At 36.9% G+C, this 18,032-nt stretch overlaps 1 protein-coding gene, 1 long non-coding RNA gene and 1 pseudogene across 3 annotated transcripts; all 3 read right to left on the bottom strand.

Moving 5' to 3' along the window:
• Positions 1 to 1,596: 1,596 nt before the first annotated feature.
• Positions 1,597 to 8,102, bottom strand: LOC130740221 (disease resistance protein Roq1-like). Of its 2 annotated transcripts, XR_009020084.1 has the most exons (8): positions 7,311 to 8,095; positions 5,983 to 7,084; positions 5,602 to 5,886; positions 4,683 to 5,447; positions 3,986 to 4,600; positions 3,804 to 3,859; positions 2,946 to 3,015; positions 1,597 to 1,900 (listed from the first exon to the last, which is right to left on the bottom strand). XR_009020084.1 is itself a non-coding variant. In XM_057592751.1 (6 exons), exons 1-6 carry the CDS (start codon positions 7,793 to 7,795, stop codon positions 4,299 to 4,301), a joined length of 2,757 nt encoding a protein of 918 aa, XP_057448734.1. In that variant the 5' UTR covers positions 7,796 to 8,102; the 3' UTR covers positions 4,152 to 4,298. The 2 variants fall into 2 exon arrangements, 1 of the variants encoding a protein (XP_057448734.1); XM_057592751.1 differs by lacking the exons at positions 1,597 to 1,900; positions 2,946 to 3,015; positions 3,804 to 3,859 and having other exon boundaries at positions 4,152 to 4,319; positions 4,502 to 4,600; positions 7,311 to 8,102.
• Positions 8,103 to 11,699: 3,597 nt separating this feature from the next.
• On the bottom strand, positions 11,700 to 14,487 carry LOC130740227 (uncharacterized; annotated as a pseudogene).
• Positions 14,488 to 15,950: 1,463 nt separating this feature from the next.
• Positions 15,951 to 17,722, bottom strand: LOC130740229 (uncharacterized). Its single transcript, XR_009020087.1, has 3 exons — positions 17,467 to 17,722; positions 17,224 to 17,293; positions 15,951 to 16,382 (listed from the first exon to the last, which is right to left on the bottom strand). It is a non-coding gene; the product is annotated as an uncharacterized LOC130740229 (long non-coding RNA).
• Between the last annotated feature and the right edge of the window lie 310 nt (positions 17,723 to 18,032).

Here is an 18,032-nt window from a genome sequence, read left to right as displayed (position 1 = left end):
GATGCATGACTAGAGGAAGGATGTGCCATAGTCAAAGGACAATCCCTCCTAATATGACCAGTTTGGCCACACTGATAGCACGCTCTACTATCTCCCAAGCAAGCTCCAGAATGAAACCTCCCGCATTTAGGACAAGGAATAGATCTCACATCACCATGCCTCTGAGAAAAACTAGGTCGGGAAGGCCCTCCAGAACGTGATCTATGACTCTGTACAGAGCCTGAAGACCGACCACTAGATACACTCCCTGGAACCACTGACCTCGGTTGTCCACCATATCCACTGCCACGACTCGGCTGGCTACTCTGTGACGCCTCTAGTCGTTGCTTTTTGCGAGAATCTCGAGTACCACTGTTTTTCTCCTTCTGTCGCTGCTCAATCTGAAGTGCTAAACTCAAAGCCTCTGTAAAAGTGGAACAATTAGACCCAACCACAGATCTATACAAATACTCCCTCAAGCCTCTGATGAACCTCTTGACACGCATATCCTCTAAGAGAGGATAAGGAACATGTCTAGAGAGCTGAGTAAAACGAGCACTATACTCTGATACAGTCATGCCCTCCAGTCTCTCAAACTCATGGACTAAACCATCTCTGACACTCTCTGGAAGGAAACGACTCATAAAGTGCTGAGAAAAAGAACCCCAGTCTAATGGAGGCGATCCCGCTGGTCTCGAATGAATCAAGGTATCATACCAATCATGTGCTATACCCTCCAACTGGAATGACGCCAAGTCTACAGCCCTAACAGATGAGCATCCCAAGGCTCTCCATAGTCTCTCCAAAGCATCAATGAACCTCTGTGGGTCCTCACTCGGTAACCCAGAAAAAGTAGGCGGTTTGAGCTTCATGAAGTCTGCCAATGAGACAATAATCTCACCAAGGGTAGCTGCTGGTTGTTGTTGTCCTTGTCTTACTCCTTGTTGCGGATCATTAGCTATAGGAGTTGGGTTCCCCTATTGTTGCTGCCCACCCAAAACTCCTACAAGTTGTTGCACAGATTGCTGAAACACTTCCATAGTAGCTGCAAGCTCTGCAACCCCTGGATTGCTTCTCCTTGCCCTAGGAACCTGATCATTGGCTACCTCATCAGCCAATCCACGCCCAGTCGGTGCATCTCTCCCTCCAACTCTCCCTCTAACTCGACCACGACGCCGACCACGACCCCTTGGAGGAGGGTCTTGGGGTTGGGTAGCGGACTCATCAGAATTTCCCCTTCTAGCAGGAATCCTCATCCTGGGTGGCATCCTCACCTAATAACAAAACATTGATCAAATACAAAACAAGACTCCATCTTGAAGGAATTAAGAATAGACTCAATCACAACATTGAAAAAGACTCTAGGACTACCATGAGATGTTAATAGCATCTTGGAAGTAAGTTGTGCCGCGGTTCACAATTTACTAGCAAGATTCTATTACTACCTCATGTCTGCAGCTATTAGGACCTACAACCCCGCTCTGATACCAACTTTGTCACGACCCAAAACCTAAGTCGTGACCGGCGCATAAGCTATTATCATAGCCTAGCAAGCCTGCTTTCACATGACTTATCTCCGCAAAAATCACTTATAAAAATAAACAAGTTTAAACGACATTTCGACAGAGTTTCCTTTGTATATCTTTATTTCCCAAAATAACAAGACCTGCCAATGAGGTTTAAAATCCAGCCAAGAATCCAAATATATACATATCCAACATCCAAGAAGCAACATCATCAAATACATCATAGAGCTTTTACACTTTACAAAATATGACTATTACATATTCCCTATAGCTGCAGAATACCAAAAAGATCAACAAAAGACATCAACATGGCCACCAACCGTAGGAGGCCTACCAAAAAGAAGTAACTGTACAAGCTGCAACTGAAGCAACCTCCTACTCAGCTACCTGTGAATCTGAAATGGAAATAAGGAGGGGGTAAGTCACAAAGACTTAGTGAGGGCCTATAAACCGCCATGAACTAGAAGGGGAACACCATAGGCACGATTTTCTCTTTAAAACTCAGGATAAATATGACATTTGATCAAGTCAAGTAACTCAAATCACTTTCATAAAACATATATGGCATGGTAAAAGCTTCATGCTTTACTAAATCAAATCACTGTCACTTTGACATAGAGAAAACTTAAAGAATCATAATGCGGTTAAAGCATTTTCAATTTATGAAATCACTCAAAATCCGATAATCCAAATACAATAGGGAATACACATGAGAGAACCATAGTCATAAGGCGGCTCCATCTCGTTGATAGCCCTTTCCTCCTACGGGGTGGCCTTTCCCCTAGGGGCGGCTCCATCTAACGGATAGCCCTTTCCTTTCTCAAGTCACATCGTGTCATCGGGGGAAGCTACATCTCGTTGATAGCCCTTTCCTCTTAAGGATTATCGTATCCAAGAGGCGGCTCCATCTAACGGATAGCCCTCTCCACCCGGAATCATGTCAAATCTCATCAATCTCATCGGGGGAAGCTACATCTCGTTGATAGCCCTTTCCGTGCACTGGCAGCTCCATCTAACGGATAGCCCTCTCCACCCGGAATCAAATAACTAGGTGCACCTAGGCCGTTACCTCCGTTAACGGCTACGGGGTTCTAACATGTATTCCCACAATCATCTTTTCAAAATCATAAGCAATCTCATATCAAAGTTTCAAATATGAACGTTCTCAATAATTATCAAAGCTCATCAAGATGTCATTCTCAACCCAACATGATTCAATACATAGAGTTTGTAACTTCATAACTTAAAACAAACTACAATCATTCTCAAATTCATTTATATGATTACATAACCTTAAATAACTCAATAAAAGATAGTCATGTGAATGAAAGGACGTTCCCCCAATTTTAAATAAATAGACACTTCTAATTATAATAAAATAGTCAAAACCATAAACATAGAGTAATTAAAAATATGCCACAATGGTCATAAACCACTCACAACTATGGAGGATCAAGAGGAGTGCTCCCAACAACTTCAAGATGCCCGGATGAGTCCGTGATCGGCAAGTCTGAACATCAACAACAAATCTCAACTCTTTAGGAACTTAATTTAGCTACCTATTATCCAAAAGCAACCATGAAATCCCTAATTGTGAGCTCAAATCCCTAAAATTAATTTACCCAAAATTAACATAGACTAGAATACCATTCTTTATAATTTTTGGGTTGTGAATATACCTCATTGAGCTCAAGTGAATACTCTTTATGGGGTGGGTAATCTTCTCCTCTCTTAGAGCAAAATCCCTAGCACCCAAAACACTAATCAAGAGCACACACCCACTTGAAAGATTCAGCTTCTTTTATTCTTCAATTGGAGTATTATACGGTTGGAATTTTGGAGCTTTTTGAGTAAATAGTTTTGATGTTGATTTGAGTAAAGATTGGGAAATAAAAATGATGGAGAGAAAGGGGAAGAAGTGGTGCTGTCGAAGGAGAAAGAAAATGGAAAAAAGGAAAGGAGAAAGGGAAAGTAGGGTGGGGTAGGTCGGTTCCAATTTTTTATATAATCTGATTGCTATTTTTTTTTTAATCCTATTTTATTGAAACGGTGCGTTTCACATTAATATACCTGAATCAGTGAATAAGAAATTCACATGAATTATCAGGATATCTCACGTGATTATGGGAATATTATTAGCACTTTCTTACTAAACTAGTAAAGTGCTGTAGTCTTTTTTCTCCTTTCCAGAATTGTGTTTATAAGTTGTAAAATAATTTAATCTCATAAACTGATAAGAAAAAATAGAACTCCTAATAGCTTCCATACAAACAATGGATTCTTGTTAGAAATATCTACCTTTTCTATGCCAGAGTCGAGTCTGTACCTTTTCTCCCTGAGATCTTGACAACTTGCTACATTTGATTCATGACAATCCATGAAAATGGGAAACAAATTACAGTATCATCATGCATAAAACAGAGTATTTGTAAATGCTTAAAAATATTAAAATAACAGAACCTTGCTGGATTAAGTCTTACCTGAAATGGATAAGAATTTGTTTGACAGAAATGTATGTATCTGAAATGAAATTGCTAAGCTGCTTTTCCATGATTTAGCTCATCTGGTGACTCGTTTGTTAAGAGATTGCCCTCTAGAACAGACGAATTCCCATTGTGCTCCATACTGTGGATTAATTGATCCAAATCTTCCTCATATACCCACTTATACCCACACTTTTTCACCTCGACATGCAATTCTTGGGGATGCGTGTCAATAGATACAAATTCGACTAATTGATTCGAATTGATTAATCGTTCCCGAGGAAAATAGAGTAGCACCATGTGATCAAATTCAACTGTGATCAGATCTTTCCTGAAATGTATCGGAATTTCATAACTGTCCCGCTCATGTTTCAAACAGTAAAACAGAGAATAAATTGGATCGTTCAAATTAGTTGGATCTTTATGCGTGACAAATGTAAAACAGCAAGCAAGACCTATCCAATTTTGGTTCCGCATAACGGGAGATGAATCCACCCGTATTGAATTACCCACATTTTGCTCGCTGAACCACCTTGGAATTTCACCTCCAGGAATAACAATTTGAATTGCATCCAATGGAACCCAGGAGGAGAAAGAGGATTGCATGAGCAGCTGGTACCAAGAAAAATAAGTTAAGTGTTAGTTTACTTGCAGCCAAAAGAGAGCAAAACAGAGATAGGGATCGAGTATGCACCTTAGCAGATTGGATCATCCAAGAAAAAACGATTCTATAAAAGCTCTTTGTCAGACATAATTTGGGGCAGTTGAAAATACACAATATTGCCCAACCGACCTGTCTCTCGCTCTGACTTCTTGATGGGAGCTCAGGCAAATATCTCAACTCCTTACAATGCTCCAAGTTCAAACATCTAAGTTTTGAAAGTTGTTTAATGCTACAAGGTAGTGTAACAAAATGGTTTCCCTCCAAATCTAGGTATTCTAAAGAGTGTAACAACCCAATAGCATCAGGGATCTGAACAAGATTGCAGAAGCTTAGGTCAAGCCATTTCAAACATGGTAAACGAGGCAAATAAGGCAGCAATGAACGAACTGAATCTTCATGTCTCCGAGAATGGATGGGGAACTTTAGAAATCTGTAGAAGGATGAAGATGACTGTCGTTGGATACTACTTTCACTTGTTTCAAGCTTCTCCAAGTGTTCTGCATCCCTCTGTTTCTCTAACAGATTATTCCTAAGTAATTTTGAGCAGCCAGAAAGATATAGACCTTCAAGAGAACTGAGATGAAAAATGCTACTGGGAATGCTGACTAGATTTATACAATCCTTCAAGTTCAAACCGACAAGCTTTCTTAGGGTGCCAATGGACTCATTGATCCGCACAAGTTTTATGCATCCTTCAAGATTCAGGGACTCAAGATTTGGGGCCTCCGTAAAATCCGGTAGCTTAATAAGACTTCTGGAGTCAGAGAGATTCATACGTTTTAAACTGTGTAGAGGCTGCGGTGAATGACAATAGTAGGAAACAAAATTAATAATCCTTTCTTTTTGTTTCTTTAAGTAACTCAGAAAGAGGAAAGTAAATAAGATAATTTGTCTTTTTATTCATACACTTAAAGAAAATACAAAATTAAAAAATAGTAATTTGCAATACCTTTGTGCCTTCCCACAATTGTTTGATGCTACTATGAGGCATGATCAATTCAACAAGTTTATATGGTTGAAAACTTGGTGGCAAACACTTGAAAGGATAATTTTCCCAATGAAGGTATCCTAATTCATTTGAAAGATGATTGAGACTTCCTAAAAAGTTCACATCCTCAAGAATTAGCAGCAGCTTAAGTTGGCTCATTTTCGATAAAGCATCAACCCTCATGGTTGTTTCTAGAAACTTGTGACCCCGTCGTTTAATAGCTACTGCTTGAAGAGTGTCTGTTGCCTATAACATCGCAAACAAGAGATAAAATTTTAGACTTTTATAATTATAAATTATAGAAAAATGTTGATATACAATTTTGTTTAAAAAATACTTTACCTGATTTTCTAACATAACATTGTGGAAATCCTTGTAGTCCCATAACCTGCTCCACTTTCTTGGCTCTTTTGGTGATTTTTCTCGAACAATTTTCTTGCCCAGCTCTTTCAACAAGTCATGCATTTTAAAATCCCCAAATTTAGTAACTTCGAGTAGTGATTTATCAATGAGAACGGGTATACCAATATCTGGATGAAATCCACGAATATCCAGAATCTTCTTGTCATTATTTGATACATATCCATCAAATAAACAAGAAATATCTAAAAATATTTCCTTCTCTGCATCATTCAATGCATTAAAACTTACTCGAAGCACATCCAAAATATCCTTTTCTGGATATTCTCTCAGTCTAGCCAATGCACTTCTCCATTCAGAAACATCTCGACCAAACAAAAATGAACCCAATACGTTTATTGCTAATGGCAAGCGGCCAGCATATTCCAAGACTTCATTCGTCAAGTCAATGTATTCATCACTCATTACATCATCACATTTGAAAGCTTTTATGCAAAACAATTGAAGAGCATCTTGACTTTTCAAGAGTTGAACTTTGTAAACTTCATCCACTGGATACTCTCTCAAGATATGTTCATCCCTAGAAATTATGATGATTCTACTTCCAGCACCTAGAGATCCATGTTTCAAAGCCAATTTGTACAGCTGTTTCACTTCATCGACATTATCAAGAACTATGAGGGCCTTTTTGTGGCGTAGTCTAGTTTGTATCCAATTAGTTGTCGTGGGAAGATTTGACAACTGAAGATTTTCCTCATTTAGAGTTTGACTAAGAATTTGTTTTTGAGCCTCCATTGCACTCTGCTCCCTAAGAAGTTTACTTATATCATCAATAAAACAGGTTGCATCAAATTGGTTAGAGATTCTCTGATACAAAAAAGTAGCAAGAGTCGACTTTCCTAGTCCACCCATTCCACAAATCCCTAGCACTCGAACATCACCATTCGAGTCCAAAACTAGAAGTTTTTCTAATTCTTTCAACGGTGACTGTATCCCAACTACATCATCCGGTATAGTTGAAAACTTGTAACTCAATGTGCATGTTACTTGTTTAATTACTTCTCCAATCTGTGCATCTTGTGGCCTAAAAGATCAAAAGACAAAAACACTGAATATTTGCTTGACATCCCTAAACATAATATATGTATATATAAATATGAAAAGACATAATATTTTATTTTAATGAAATTATTAGAACTCACTTTCAACAGCACAAAATTGGCATTTAAAAAGGCATAAACTATGGCAAATGCTTCTGTAATTAATTAAAAAATATTCAATGAAACCATTGAAATTTGATTGAAACTTACTTATTTGTTACATCCCATCCAGAGAGATCGGCCACTTGTGCTAGAGCTTCCCTCCATCTTTGAACAATTTGTAAATCTTCTTTGAATCTTTTTTCATGCTTCAGAAAAGCTTTTCCATAATTTCCGCTTTGTTTCCGCACTTCAGATGGAGTCACATCACAGAAAACAGGCAGAACAATCTGCCTCTTTCCTTCAATGCAATCAGCAATTTTTACCAGTTCTTGTAAGCACCATGTGGAAGAAGCATAGTTTTTTGAGAAGACCACAATCAGAATTTGTGATCCTTCAATGGCTTGTTTAAGCTCAGTGGATATATTTTTACCTTTTCTTAGCATGGTGTCATCTTTGAAAGGAACAAAGCCTTTGTCATAGAGAGCACCAAACAGATGATCAGTGAAGTTGTTTCTTGTGTCTTCACCTCTAAAGCTCACAAACACATCATATTTCCATATCATCGGAGTTGAAGAGCTGCTTTGGATTTCCATTGCAAAAGTGCAAACTAAGTTGTTGAAGATTGATTACTATGCAAACACAGTCTGTTTAGAAATGGAGAAATAGTGGATAAGTGAAGCACCTTATGAGAAACCCAAGTTTTAATCTTTTTTTGTTTACTTTTCTTAGGAAAGTGACAAGAATTTTCTCAGGAAAGTTGTAAGAAGGAAACCATGAAAAGGACTTGTGAGCAACGACTTACTGTTACACTCGATCATTGGTCTCCTACTACGCCTTACATCCACACATATTCTATCGTCTTCTACTCTAATATTGTTAGGTGAGGATACTTCTATTTTTCTTGGAAAATATTACTTTTCACACATGCTCTGTTTGACTGTAAAATATTATTTGTAATCATCATTACAAATAATTCACGTTCCATTTGAAAATGTATATTTGTCTTTCGAATTATATTCATAATATATAATTTATATTAGAACTAAAATTAAGTTATAATAATTTATTTATATTAAACTGAGCCAACCCCTAATAATCAGTGAAGATGAGTTACTTTGCAAGGACAGTGTGTTTATAAATGAAGAAATCGTGGGTAAGTTAGAGATACATAAATTAAAGAATAGAAAAAAGAAAGTTGCCGTTTTAAATTTGTTTTAGAGTAAAATACACTCACTTCCCTCAAGATTTGTAAGAATGACACCCCACCCCATTCTTTTATAAAGGCAAAATTTAGTGATGAAAACAAATTGGTCACTAATATAAAATAATTAGCAGGAAAGTTCTAAGAAGCCAACCATGAAAAGGACAGATTTGTAACAACGCGTTCCTCAGACTTTGTATATATTACGCAAATGATGCCAGTCTTTGATTTTGAGTGTTCAATTGTCAAAATTCTTCAGTCAGGTTGGTTGAATGGGTAAAAGGGAGAAAGTAGAAACAATTAGGAAATGAACGGTGGAGAGACAACTCCTCCCGATGAATGATGGTTGCGGCGGCTCTTGTCGCCGATGAATGATGTGTTCTGAACTTCAACCGCTTCAATTTGAGAACGGGAAAGCCACTTCAAATATCTTTTTTAAATATATTTTTAAATTCAAAGTGGTATAAGAAATCACAAAATAAATATTAAAACAAAACATGGCACAGACTAATATTAGAACATATATTCATTAATTAAATCATTTTTATATTTTAAAAACGACATATTCAAGCATGTTAATCTTCTCTATTAACAACAACAAAAACAACTTCTCGACCCAAAAAAAACAACTTCATGTTTGCTGCTTTTGTGTACCATACGTGAACCCTGTATGAGTTTTTTACTGTCAAGCAGAAGCAGTAGTGTGTTTAGAAATGAAGAAATAGTTCGTACGTAAGTTAGAGATAAAAAGCATATTCTGTAACTGATGCATAAATTAAAGAATAGAAAAAAAAAAGTTGCAGTTTTAAATTTGTTTGACTTTTGGCTGGAAAGTTCTAAGAAGCAAACCATGAAAAGGACAGATTTGTAACAACGCGTTCTTCAAACTTTGTTAGCTGAGGAGGATCCTAGTCATACTACTATAACGAGACAAATCAATCAATTCCCAGCTCTCATTAATTTATCACGGTATGATATCACAATTAGGAAATGAACAGTGGAGGTTAAAGTTCGGTAACCTGTACAAGTGTGGCTCCCTCCGCCGCCGATGGTGAGACAGTTCCATCCAAAGAAGGCACTCATCTTGAGCAGAAGATGATGGCGGCATGCAACCGCTTCCATCTAATAAGAACCGGAAAGCCAATTTGAATATCTTTACTAATTATAGTTTTAAAATTAAAGTGGTATAAGAAATCACAAAATAAATATTAAAAGTTAAAATAAAACATGGCACATACTAATATTAAAAGGTGCTTAGTTTCAAAAAAATAATATATATATTAAAAGGTGCTTGCTAGGATACATCAACACTTAGCTAAGGTATGATACAAGACGTGACGTGGACCAATAACATTTAAGTGTGTGTTTCTTCTTTTTACCATACATGTTTTAAAATGAATAAAAAATTTAAATACACTATTAGATGTCGGTTTCCTATTAGTACACATCAAATCGCGTCAGTCATATACCATACAATGAGAGTATGATGGAATTCATATATATCTGATCCATTAATTAAATTATTTTGATAATTAACAAATGAATTATTCAAAGTATCTTATTCTTAATCTTCTCTATTAACTGTGGGTAGAATTAATCTCACCTTTACCGGCTATGAGATACTTGGCCTCATGGTTAAGACAAGAAACATATTTTTACAATTAAATTAATATTTGTTGTTAGTTTTTGGATTTGGTTATGAAAATTGTTTAGCTTCAAATGTGTGAAAACATGGTAGATTAATTTCAAATAAATATAATGAGTTTTCAAAATATTATAGCTCCTTCATCTTTTTTTCCATTAACCAAGGTATCTCATAGCTGATAGTTGTGAGATTAATCTATCATTCAATTGTTAGTGCATTAAGTGGTAGGGGACTGACCAATAAGCTTTGGTTATTAATAAGAGTTTAAATCTAAACTTACAATCACATGCTTGAGGAATGAAGTGTTGAACCACTACATGAGCTCATTTGGTTACTCATTCATCTCTTTAACTTGCTACCTCTTTTAGTAATTTCTCTTAATAATTAATTAAATAGGGATACATATATAACTAACAACATAAATAAACCTTAATTTTTTTATATATAAGAGATAAATAGAAATATTTGTATGCAGCAATTGAAAAATAATAGAGAAAATATATTAAGAAAATAAGAAGATTTCTTAGCCAACAGTAACAAAGGTGCTTTGGTTTTTAGTGGAGGTACTTATGATATAATGAGTTTATGAGTGTTGTTTCGGTGAGAGGTACTTATGATATTAGTCAAATGAACTAATAAACATAGGTCACCTTACCAAAACTGCGGGTTTTATTTCCCCCGCGGCCTTTAGAATTTTAAGTTGATCTACAACCTTCCTCCCCAGGGCACTCCATGGCTAGTTGAGTATCTAGGCTTAGCAAACCAGCTCGCAGTAGTAGCGGTCAAATAGCGCTATGTCAACTAGGCTAGGCCTGGAGTGCCCCTCCTTCCTAACATTTTCTTTTTCATCCAAAAATGAATAAATGAACTGATCATGATTTTCTGCTGCAGAAGTAACCAGCAGCACATCAAGTTTCCGATCAAAGCACAATGGAATATGCCATTTTTCTTCTTATTATTCAGTCTGAATACTGATCCTATTAATTTTCAATCAGTTTACCGGGAGGGTGATGACGGATAAGAAAATGATCCAACAGCCTCCCATGTTGGTGATTTGTGCATTTTAGAATCATCAATGTATTTTAGTAGTAATGTGATCTACTATAGGATGATGCAATTACGCGTTAGGCTCGGAATCGAGTCAGGTTAGTGCGGAGTGCACGCTCGGTGAGCCAACGCATAATTGACCGCGAATACGAACCGGGGTCCAAGGGGCGGAGCCTAGTTTGAAATTGTTTGAAGAATTATGACTTTTCGGAACAATTGTGACCATTCGTGCAAACACAACCTTCTATATAAGGTTGCTTGCAGCCTAAGGAAAAAAGACAGAAAACCAGAAACAGTATTCTGAAACAGATATTCGAACAACACAACATCTCTCTACTTTCTTTATCTGTTCTCTTGTGCCAAGAAACAAATTGATGGTTAAGCATTATCCCAACAAAGATTTCGTGAACCCAGGCAATTACAGGGTCGAAATAATTTGTTCGGAAAGTGGACGCTCACGATTCTTGACTTTATCCAGCATTATCACACCCAGTTTTCTAACATCCCATTCCAATTTTTGTAACAAGGGCCAAAAACCAAATTCACTTTGTAATCATATGTATATGCCACAGAAAAAAGAATTAGAATTTCCTTGCTCCTTTCACAACCGATTCCCAAGTCATTAGCTCATTCCACAACAAAATTGGTTTCTTTTCTACCTTTTCACTTCAATGTACGGACATGTTCTATAAGAAACAAGGCTGCCAACAAGTTCCATAAAGAGAAACCAAAAAAGCATAACCTACTCTACTTCAGTCTTGATCTAATCCTTCCTGAATTATGTGCAAGTTATTAACTTGAGAGTTCCCATATTTTGAAGCTGCATAAGCATAGGATGCTAAAGTTCCCACAAGGACCACAAGAACAGCAACAAAGAGCTGAAAGCTAGCAAGCAATTCGCCCCGAACCTCACTGTCATCTGAATGACATGTGATACTATTATCCCTGATCTTACAACCATCTGGTAGCATGGGGCCATAAAGAACAAAGGCAGTCTGATAGAACCAGATGCCTTGCAGTGTTATAGCAATGCCTTTACATAAATCCACTGGAAAACTGGTTGGCAAAAGGGCTCCAGCAACTGAGGATAAAATGCACAGCCCTATCAGGTAGACAAGGAGGGTGTGGTAACAGCCTTCAAGGCCCTTATGTGTCGTTGAATGGAAGTAGAATAGAAGATATTCTGCGCAGAATGCTGCGGCAGCAATCAAACAAAGAGCACCTTCTGGCAAAGGAACAAATCTGTGTAAAGAACAAGACATGTTAAGATGCTAAAAAGAGAATTGGTAATCACATTCAGATGAGGTTTCACGTTCAACCCTAATAGACTACGGGTCGTGATGTCAAATATGCATAGATATATTGAGAACCTAATAGATTGAAGAGGAAAGTTTTGAGGCAATTGAACAAAAGCAAGCAGTGTTGAACATTTGAGAACCTAATTACAGAGTGTGCATGAAGGATGTGTCACATCCTCATGATTTGTGAGAGAACCTTTGCCTTCTTATTCAGCTAATTTCTCATGGATATTTTTCACATCTTATCTGTATATTCCTTCAGTACACTAAATAAGATAGATTCAGGCAAACAGCATAATTATTAGCCCCCTCACAATGCAAACATATCTTTATAAATTTAATAGCATCTAGCTTTACGCTTCACTGAAATCAGCAGTTAGCCCAGAGCAAACCAAACACAACTATTTTTTTCCTCATCTTGCTTTCTATGAAAACTGAATGTGCAGAACATTGTACCACAAGCAAAGGATGCATAATTTACACAGCATCACTAACTTTTACAACACAGCAGGGGACACTAGGCTGCTTAAAAAACTAATGTAATTAGTGGACACACAGAAGGAAGCATAATCAATATGTGAGAATACCAATTTAAATAACAATAAGGAAAGAGAAGTAGCTTCTTTGTTCAGCTATGAGAGAATGGACTTATTGGAGCTTTACTGGATAACTTGTGGGTTTCCATTTTTATCAATAGCATGGCATATCTATCTTACTAACTTAGAAACTGTTTCAATTAGAATCTAACTTTTTTCATTTGTTTTAAACAATACCCTTAGAGACCAATTTCATTTGAATAACTTGGTACATTGTGACATTACAACATTGTCAGTAAACTGCTAGAGCTTCATTACACTACTCTACCTTTTGTTTAAATTCCAAATTAAATCGGATGAAAAAATTCATTAAAATGAAAGTTAAGTTACTTAACTCCTAACAAGGAAAACAAGTTATAGAATTGGACATTATCCTTTGTTTAAACACTATCGAAAGGAGGGGGAAATATTTTGGACAATTAGTGTATAATATACTGGACCTAGAACGCGTGTTGAGACCCAAAGATCTACCTAAACCAACAGAGATCCACCTCAAAGTTATGTCAGAAACTCAGAATGGGGGTCTTGACAATGATTTATGTGAATCTTGACATCATGTGGCTGACGTGACCTTGAGGTGATAAGGCCGGTTGGTTTGGATCGTTCGGGTTTCATGATTTCCACCAAGAATATGGGTTTATCAATCATTGAGGTGGGACCTTTGGTTGGTTTGAATGGACCTCGGGTATCGACATTATGTGTTAAGAAAGGAAAGACATTAAATAACGGCAACTAAAAATCTTCATAATAATGTGTTTGGATTTCCAATAGACTGAGGACCCAAAGCACATTCGAACTAGAAGCTACTCAGGTGAACTTAAGTGACGACTGACGCGCTAGTGGTGGATGCTAATTTGGATGCAAACAAGCATATAATGTATCACTTTTGTCCTCTAAAACCCTATCTAGAGCACATAGTTTCAATATCATAATGTCTTTTGTAGGTACTGTATCCTCTCACCTCTCACATTCAACCTTTTTCACAGCAATAGGAGATTTGAGGGCAATTCAGAGATAAACAGTCGTAATCCTTTAACGATAAATACATTTAATTCATATCAGCATAACTAATCCTATCTAAGTAGGTACGGGAGATTGGTGAATGACTGAATGGCTTTAAACAAGGAAAAAAATTAAGAAAATGAGGAACTAACCTGGTCTTTTCGACTTTTCGGTAGGTATGATAACAACACCCAAGATGAAAAACATAAAAAGCATTCCAGAGTGCTCAAAGTCATTCATGTGAGAGGGGTTAAGAACTCCACCAACAAATATCTTGAGGTGAGTTGAATAGAAGAGCTCGATGCACATGTCAATAAAAGCACCAATTGCAATAACATAGAGCTCCAGGTGCATTAAACCCCGGTATAGGATTCCAAACCCGGACTCAAAATGTCTTAGGATTGCGCCAGTATCTCACCACAAAGCACCATATATGCCACACACCAACTACAAAATACAATGTCCCTGGCAAAGCATGACCCTTGAAAGACCCCATGTTTATGCTCTCTCTGGTGTGCTGTTGAATTTTCCCGAGAAACAAAATAAAGGCTTAATCCTCAAATTAGTCTATGTCTTTGTCTCGCCGTCTGATCTAAGTCTGTCACCGGAAAAATTTGTGGGATAAATCCCTATTTTTGCAAAACGTATGGAGCAGGTCCTCGCTGGAGCCCGGAGCTCCGGCGAATGATGATTTGACCTGCTGACTGAATTAATAACACTTACGTGGATTTAAAAAAATAAAAAATTAACACATCAGAAAATTAAAGTAAATTAATAAAAATAAAACAAATTAACAAAATTAACCCTAATCTAATTAACAAACCCCCTTTCAATTTCTTTTTTAACAAACCCATAATCCTTCATCATCCACTGGTCTATCTTCATCATTCTAACCCAGGAAAATCAAGTCCAGAACCGTCCACTCAAATCCTTTCTTCTTCCCCTCTTTTATCATCAACCCAGGAAAATTAAAAACCCATATATGCATTAGAAATCCAACCTTTTAATCCATATGGGCCAATTACCACCGTCCCAGGAAAATTAAAAACTCAGCCTTTTAATCCATAACATGAGTTCATAGAAAGTCCTAAACCATCAGATCCAATTTGTGAAAGCAAACACTGAAATTCAACACACGCCTGACATCAGAAAGCAAGAACTTGTGAAAGAAACAGGTGGAGAAGAGAAAAGAGGGGAGGAAGAAAGGGTTTGAGATTCAAAAAACCTAGAAGCAAAAGAGAAAGGGAAAAAATCCAAATCTGAATCATTGAACCTAGGTCCGGATCCATTGAATCTTTGACCCATATGACCGAGATCCAGATCGGAATCATCATCAACCCATTCATCTCCCACTCCCCCCTCCATCAAAGGAACAAATCGAAAACCCATGAAGACTCAGAGGTTGGTGATGGATGATGTGTGCGGAGGAAGGAAGGAAAGGGAGAAGCAGCAACGTTAATTTTTGTTGTTGTATCTGAGTTGATGCAAATTGGGAATTAGGGTAATTTGGGGGGGAATTAGGATAAGTTTGTGGGAGAATTAAGTTTGGTTAATTAAGTTTGGGTTAGATTAAGAAATAAGTTTATTTATGTTAATTAAACTTTAATTATATGATGTGTAAATTATTTTTTATTTTTTTTAAATCCATGTAAGTGTTATTAGTCCGGTCAGCAAGTCAAATTATTACTCGTTGGAGCTCGAAGCTCCGGCGAGGACCGGCTCCAGACGTTTTGCAAAAATGGGGACATATTCCACAAATTTTTTCGGTGAGAGACTTAGATCAGATGGCGAGACAAAGACAATGACTAATTAGAGGATTAAGCCCAAAATAAATATTAAAACAAAACATGACAAAGACTAATATTAGAATATATATTCATTAGTTAAATTATTTTGATAATTTAGAAATGAATTATTCAAAGTATATTAATCTTCTCTATTAACTGTGATGTAGAATTGTCACGACCCAAAAATCCCAAGCCGTGACCGGCGCACGGACTATCACCCCAAGTCCGGCAAGCCTTTTACACATAACCCATTTATAACCAATTCGCCATGATAAATACGTCCGCATAAATTTATAAAAAAAACGACAAAGTCTCCTCTGTATTTCAGTAATCTCAAAATAACATAACCTGCTAAATAATATTCTCCAAAATCCAAAATTTCAAGAAAAGGTACAAAACCAAAATTCGACGTTCAATGTCAACCTTTAAAATTAAAAGATACCGTCAACCCCAAACTAAATTCACCTATGACTCCCTATAGATGCAGATAACTATAATCAAGAGAAATAAAATAGCAATGAGGCCACCAGCCGATGGAGGCCTACAAGCAAGACAACTGACAATCTGAATCCAGGAACAGCTTGTTACTCAGCTGCTGAAGAATCTGTGGACAAAATAATAAAGGGGTAAGTCACAAAGACTTAGTGAGGATTTAACAACCACCATGAACAGGAAAGGGGAAACATATAAAGCACGAGTTTTTCACTATCAGATCAGAGTGTATAATATATATAATATTAATAAGAATCATTTCAAATAAAAGATGATCAAACTGTCAAGTTTATAAATAACCATTTCAATGAAACTGAATAAAAATCATGTCGATAATATGAAAGCATTTCAAAATCAGAAATATAATTTGATAGGGTCACACATGTAGAACCGTGAGGCGGCTCCATCTCGTTGATAGCCCTCTCCTCCTAAGGGATGACCTCTCCGATAGGGGCGGCTCCATCTAACGGATAGCCCTTTCTTCTCTCATATCACATGTCGCATCGTATCATATCATCGGAGGAAGCTACATCTCGTTGATAGCCCTTTCCGTGCACTGGCGGCTCCATCTAACGGATAGTCCTCTCCTCCCGAAATCAAGCTAACTAGGTGCACCTAGGCCGTTACCTCCGTTAACGGCTACGGGGTTCTATCAAGGATCCCCAAAACTGTTTTCTCAAACCAGTTCAAGTCTCGTCAAAAGTCTCATAATCAACTTTCCAAGTTCACAATCTCAGTTTCACATAATTTCCAAAATCAAAGCAATTTAAATTACTTTCTCATGTCAGTTCATAATCAAAATCAAATAAACTTCATAAAACCAGCTTTCAGATAATTCACGAACTGTAAAGCATGTTTCCCCAATTTAAATAAATAGGCAATGTGCTAAAATAATCAACTCATCAGTTATATAATTATTAAAAATAAGCCACAGTGATTGGAAAATCACTCACTGCTATAACGAGCCAACTAGACCGTCCTTAGCAATTTCGCGACAACCCAACGAACCTTCACCCGTCAAATCTGAATCACCAAAATTAAATTTCAACCTTCAGCAACTATAATCTTATGTCGTACTACCCGTGAGCAACTACGAAATCCCAATTGTATACTCAGAGCCCTAAATAATTTTACCTTAATCTAACATACAGATACGATACAATGCTGTTCTCCAAATTCATGGGTTGAGAATATACCTTAAATAAATTGAATTGGACAATGCTGAAGGGCTAAATTTACTTCTTAAAAGCACCACTCCTACTCCAAACAGTTAAACCAGGTTTGTTCCATTTGAAACCCTGTCAACCTTGTTCGTGAATGGATATATATTAAAGGGGAATTGGGGCTGTTTTCCTTTGGAACAAGAGTAAAAGAAGAAATTGAAGAAGTTCTGTGGGAGATGTAAGGAGGAGAATATGTCGAGAAAGAAGAAAGGGAGGTTACGACTGGGAAAGAAATATTGGGAGTGGGTTCAATGGTTTTTCTTTAAACAATTATGGTATCTTATTTTCAAGAAACAAAGGCTATGTTTGGCATGTTTAGCTGATAAGCTAGCTGAAAGCTGAAAAGCTAGCTGAAAGCTTATAAGCTAGCTGATAGCTGAAAGCTGATAGCTGAAAGCTGAAAAGCTACGTGATTGAAACAAAAGTGTTTGGTAGAACTAGCTGTTAAACAAGCTGAAATTGTAAAATGACATAAAAGGACATACTTGTATACTTATTTTTATATTTAACATTACTTTATTTTCACATTAATACCAATA

The sequence above is a fragment of the Lotus japonicus genome, chromosome 2 (genome assembly GCF_012489685.1).
Source record: "Lotus japonicus ecotype B-129 chromosome 2, LjGifu_v1.2".
Classification (NCBI taxonomy): domain Eukaryota; kingdom Viridiplantae; phylum Streptophyta; class Magnoliopsida; order Fabales; family Fabaceae; genus Lotus; species Lotus japonicus.
Note: the sequence above shows the minus strand (reverse complement) of the source record. Positions and strands in the feature narration are given on the sequence as shown.

Coding starts and splice junctions, on each gene's coding strand:
- LOC130740221 (XM_057592751.1), bottom strand. CDS start 7,795: ATGGAAATCCAAAGCAGCTCTTCAACTCCGATGATATGGAAATATGAT. Junction 5,887..5,982: donor ATGTTATGTTAGAAAATCAG/GTAAAGTATTTT, acceptor GCGATGTTATAG/GCAACAGACACTCTTCAAGC. Junction 4,320..4,501: donor GGTGGTTCAGCGAGCAAAAT/GTGGGTAATTCA, acceptor GATACATTTCAG/GAAAGATCTGATCACAGTTG.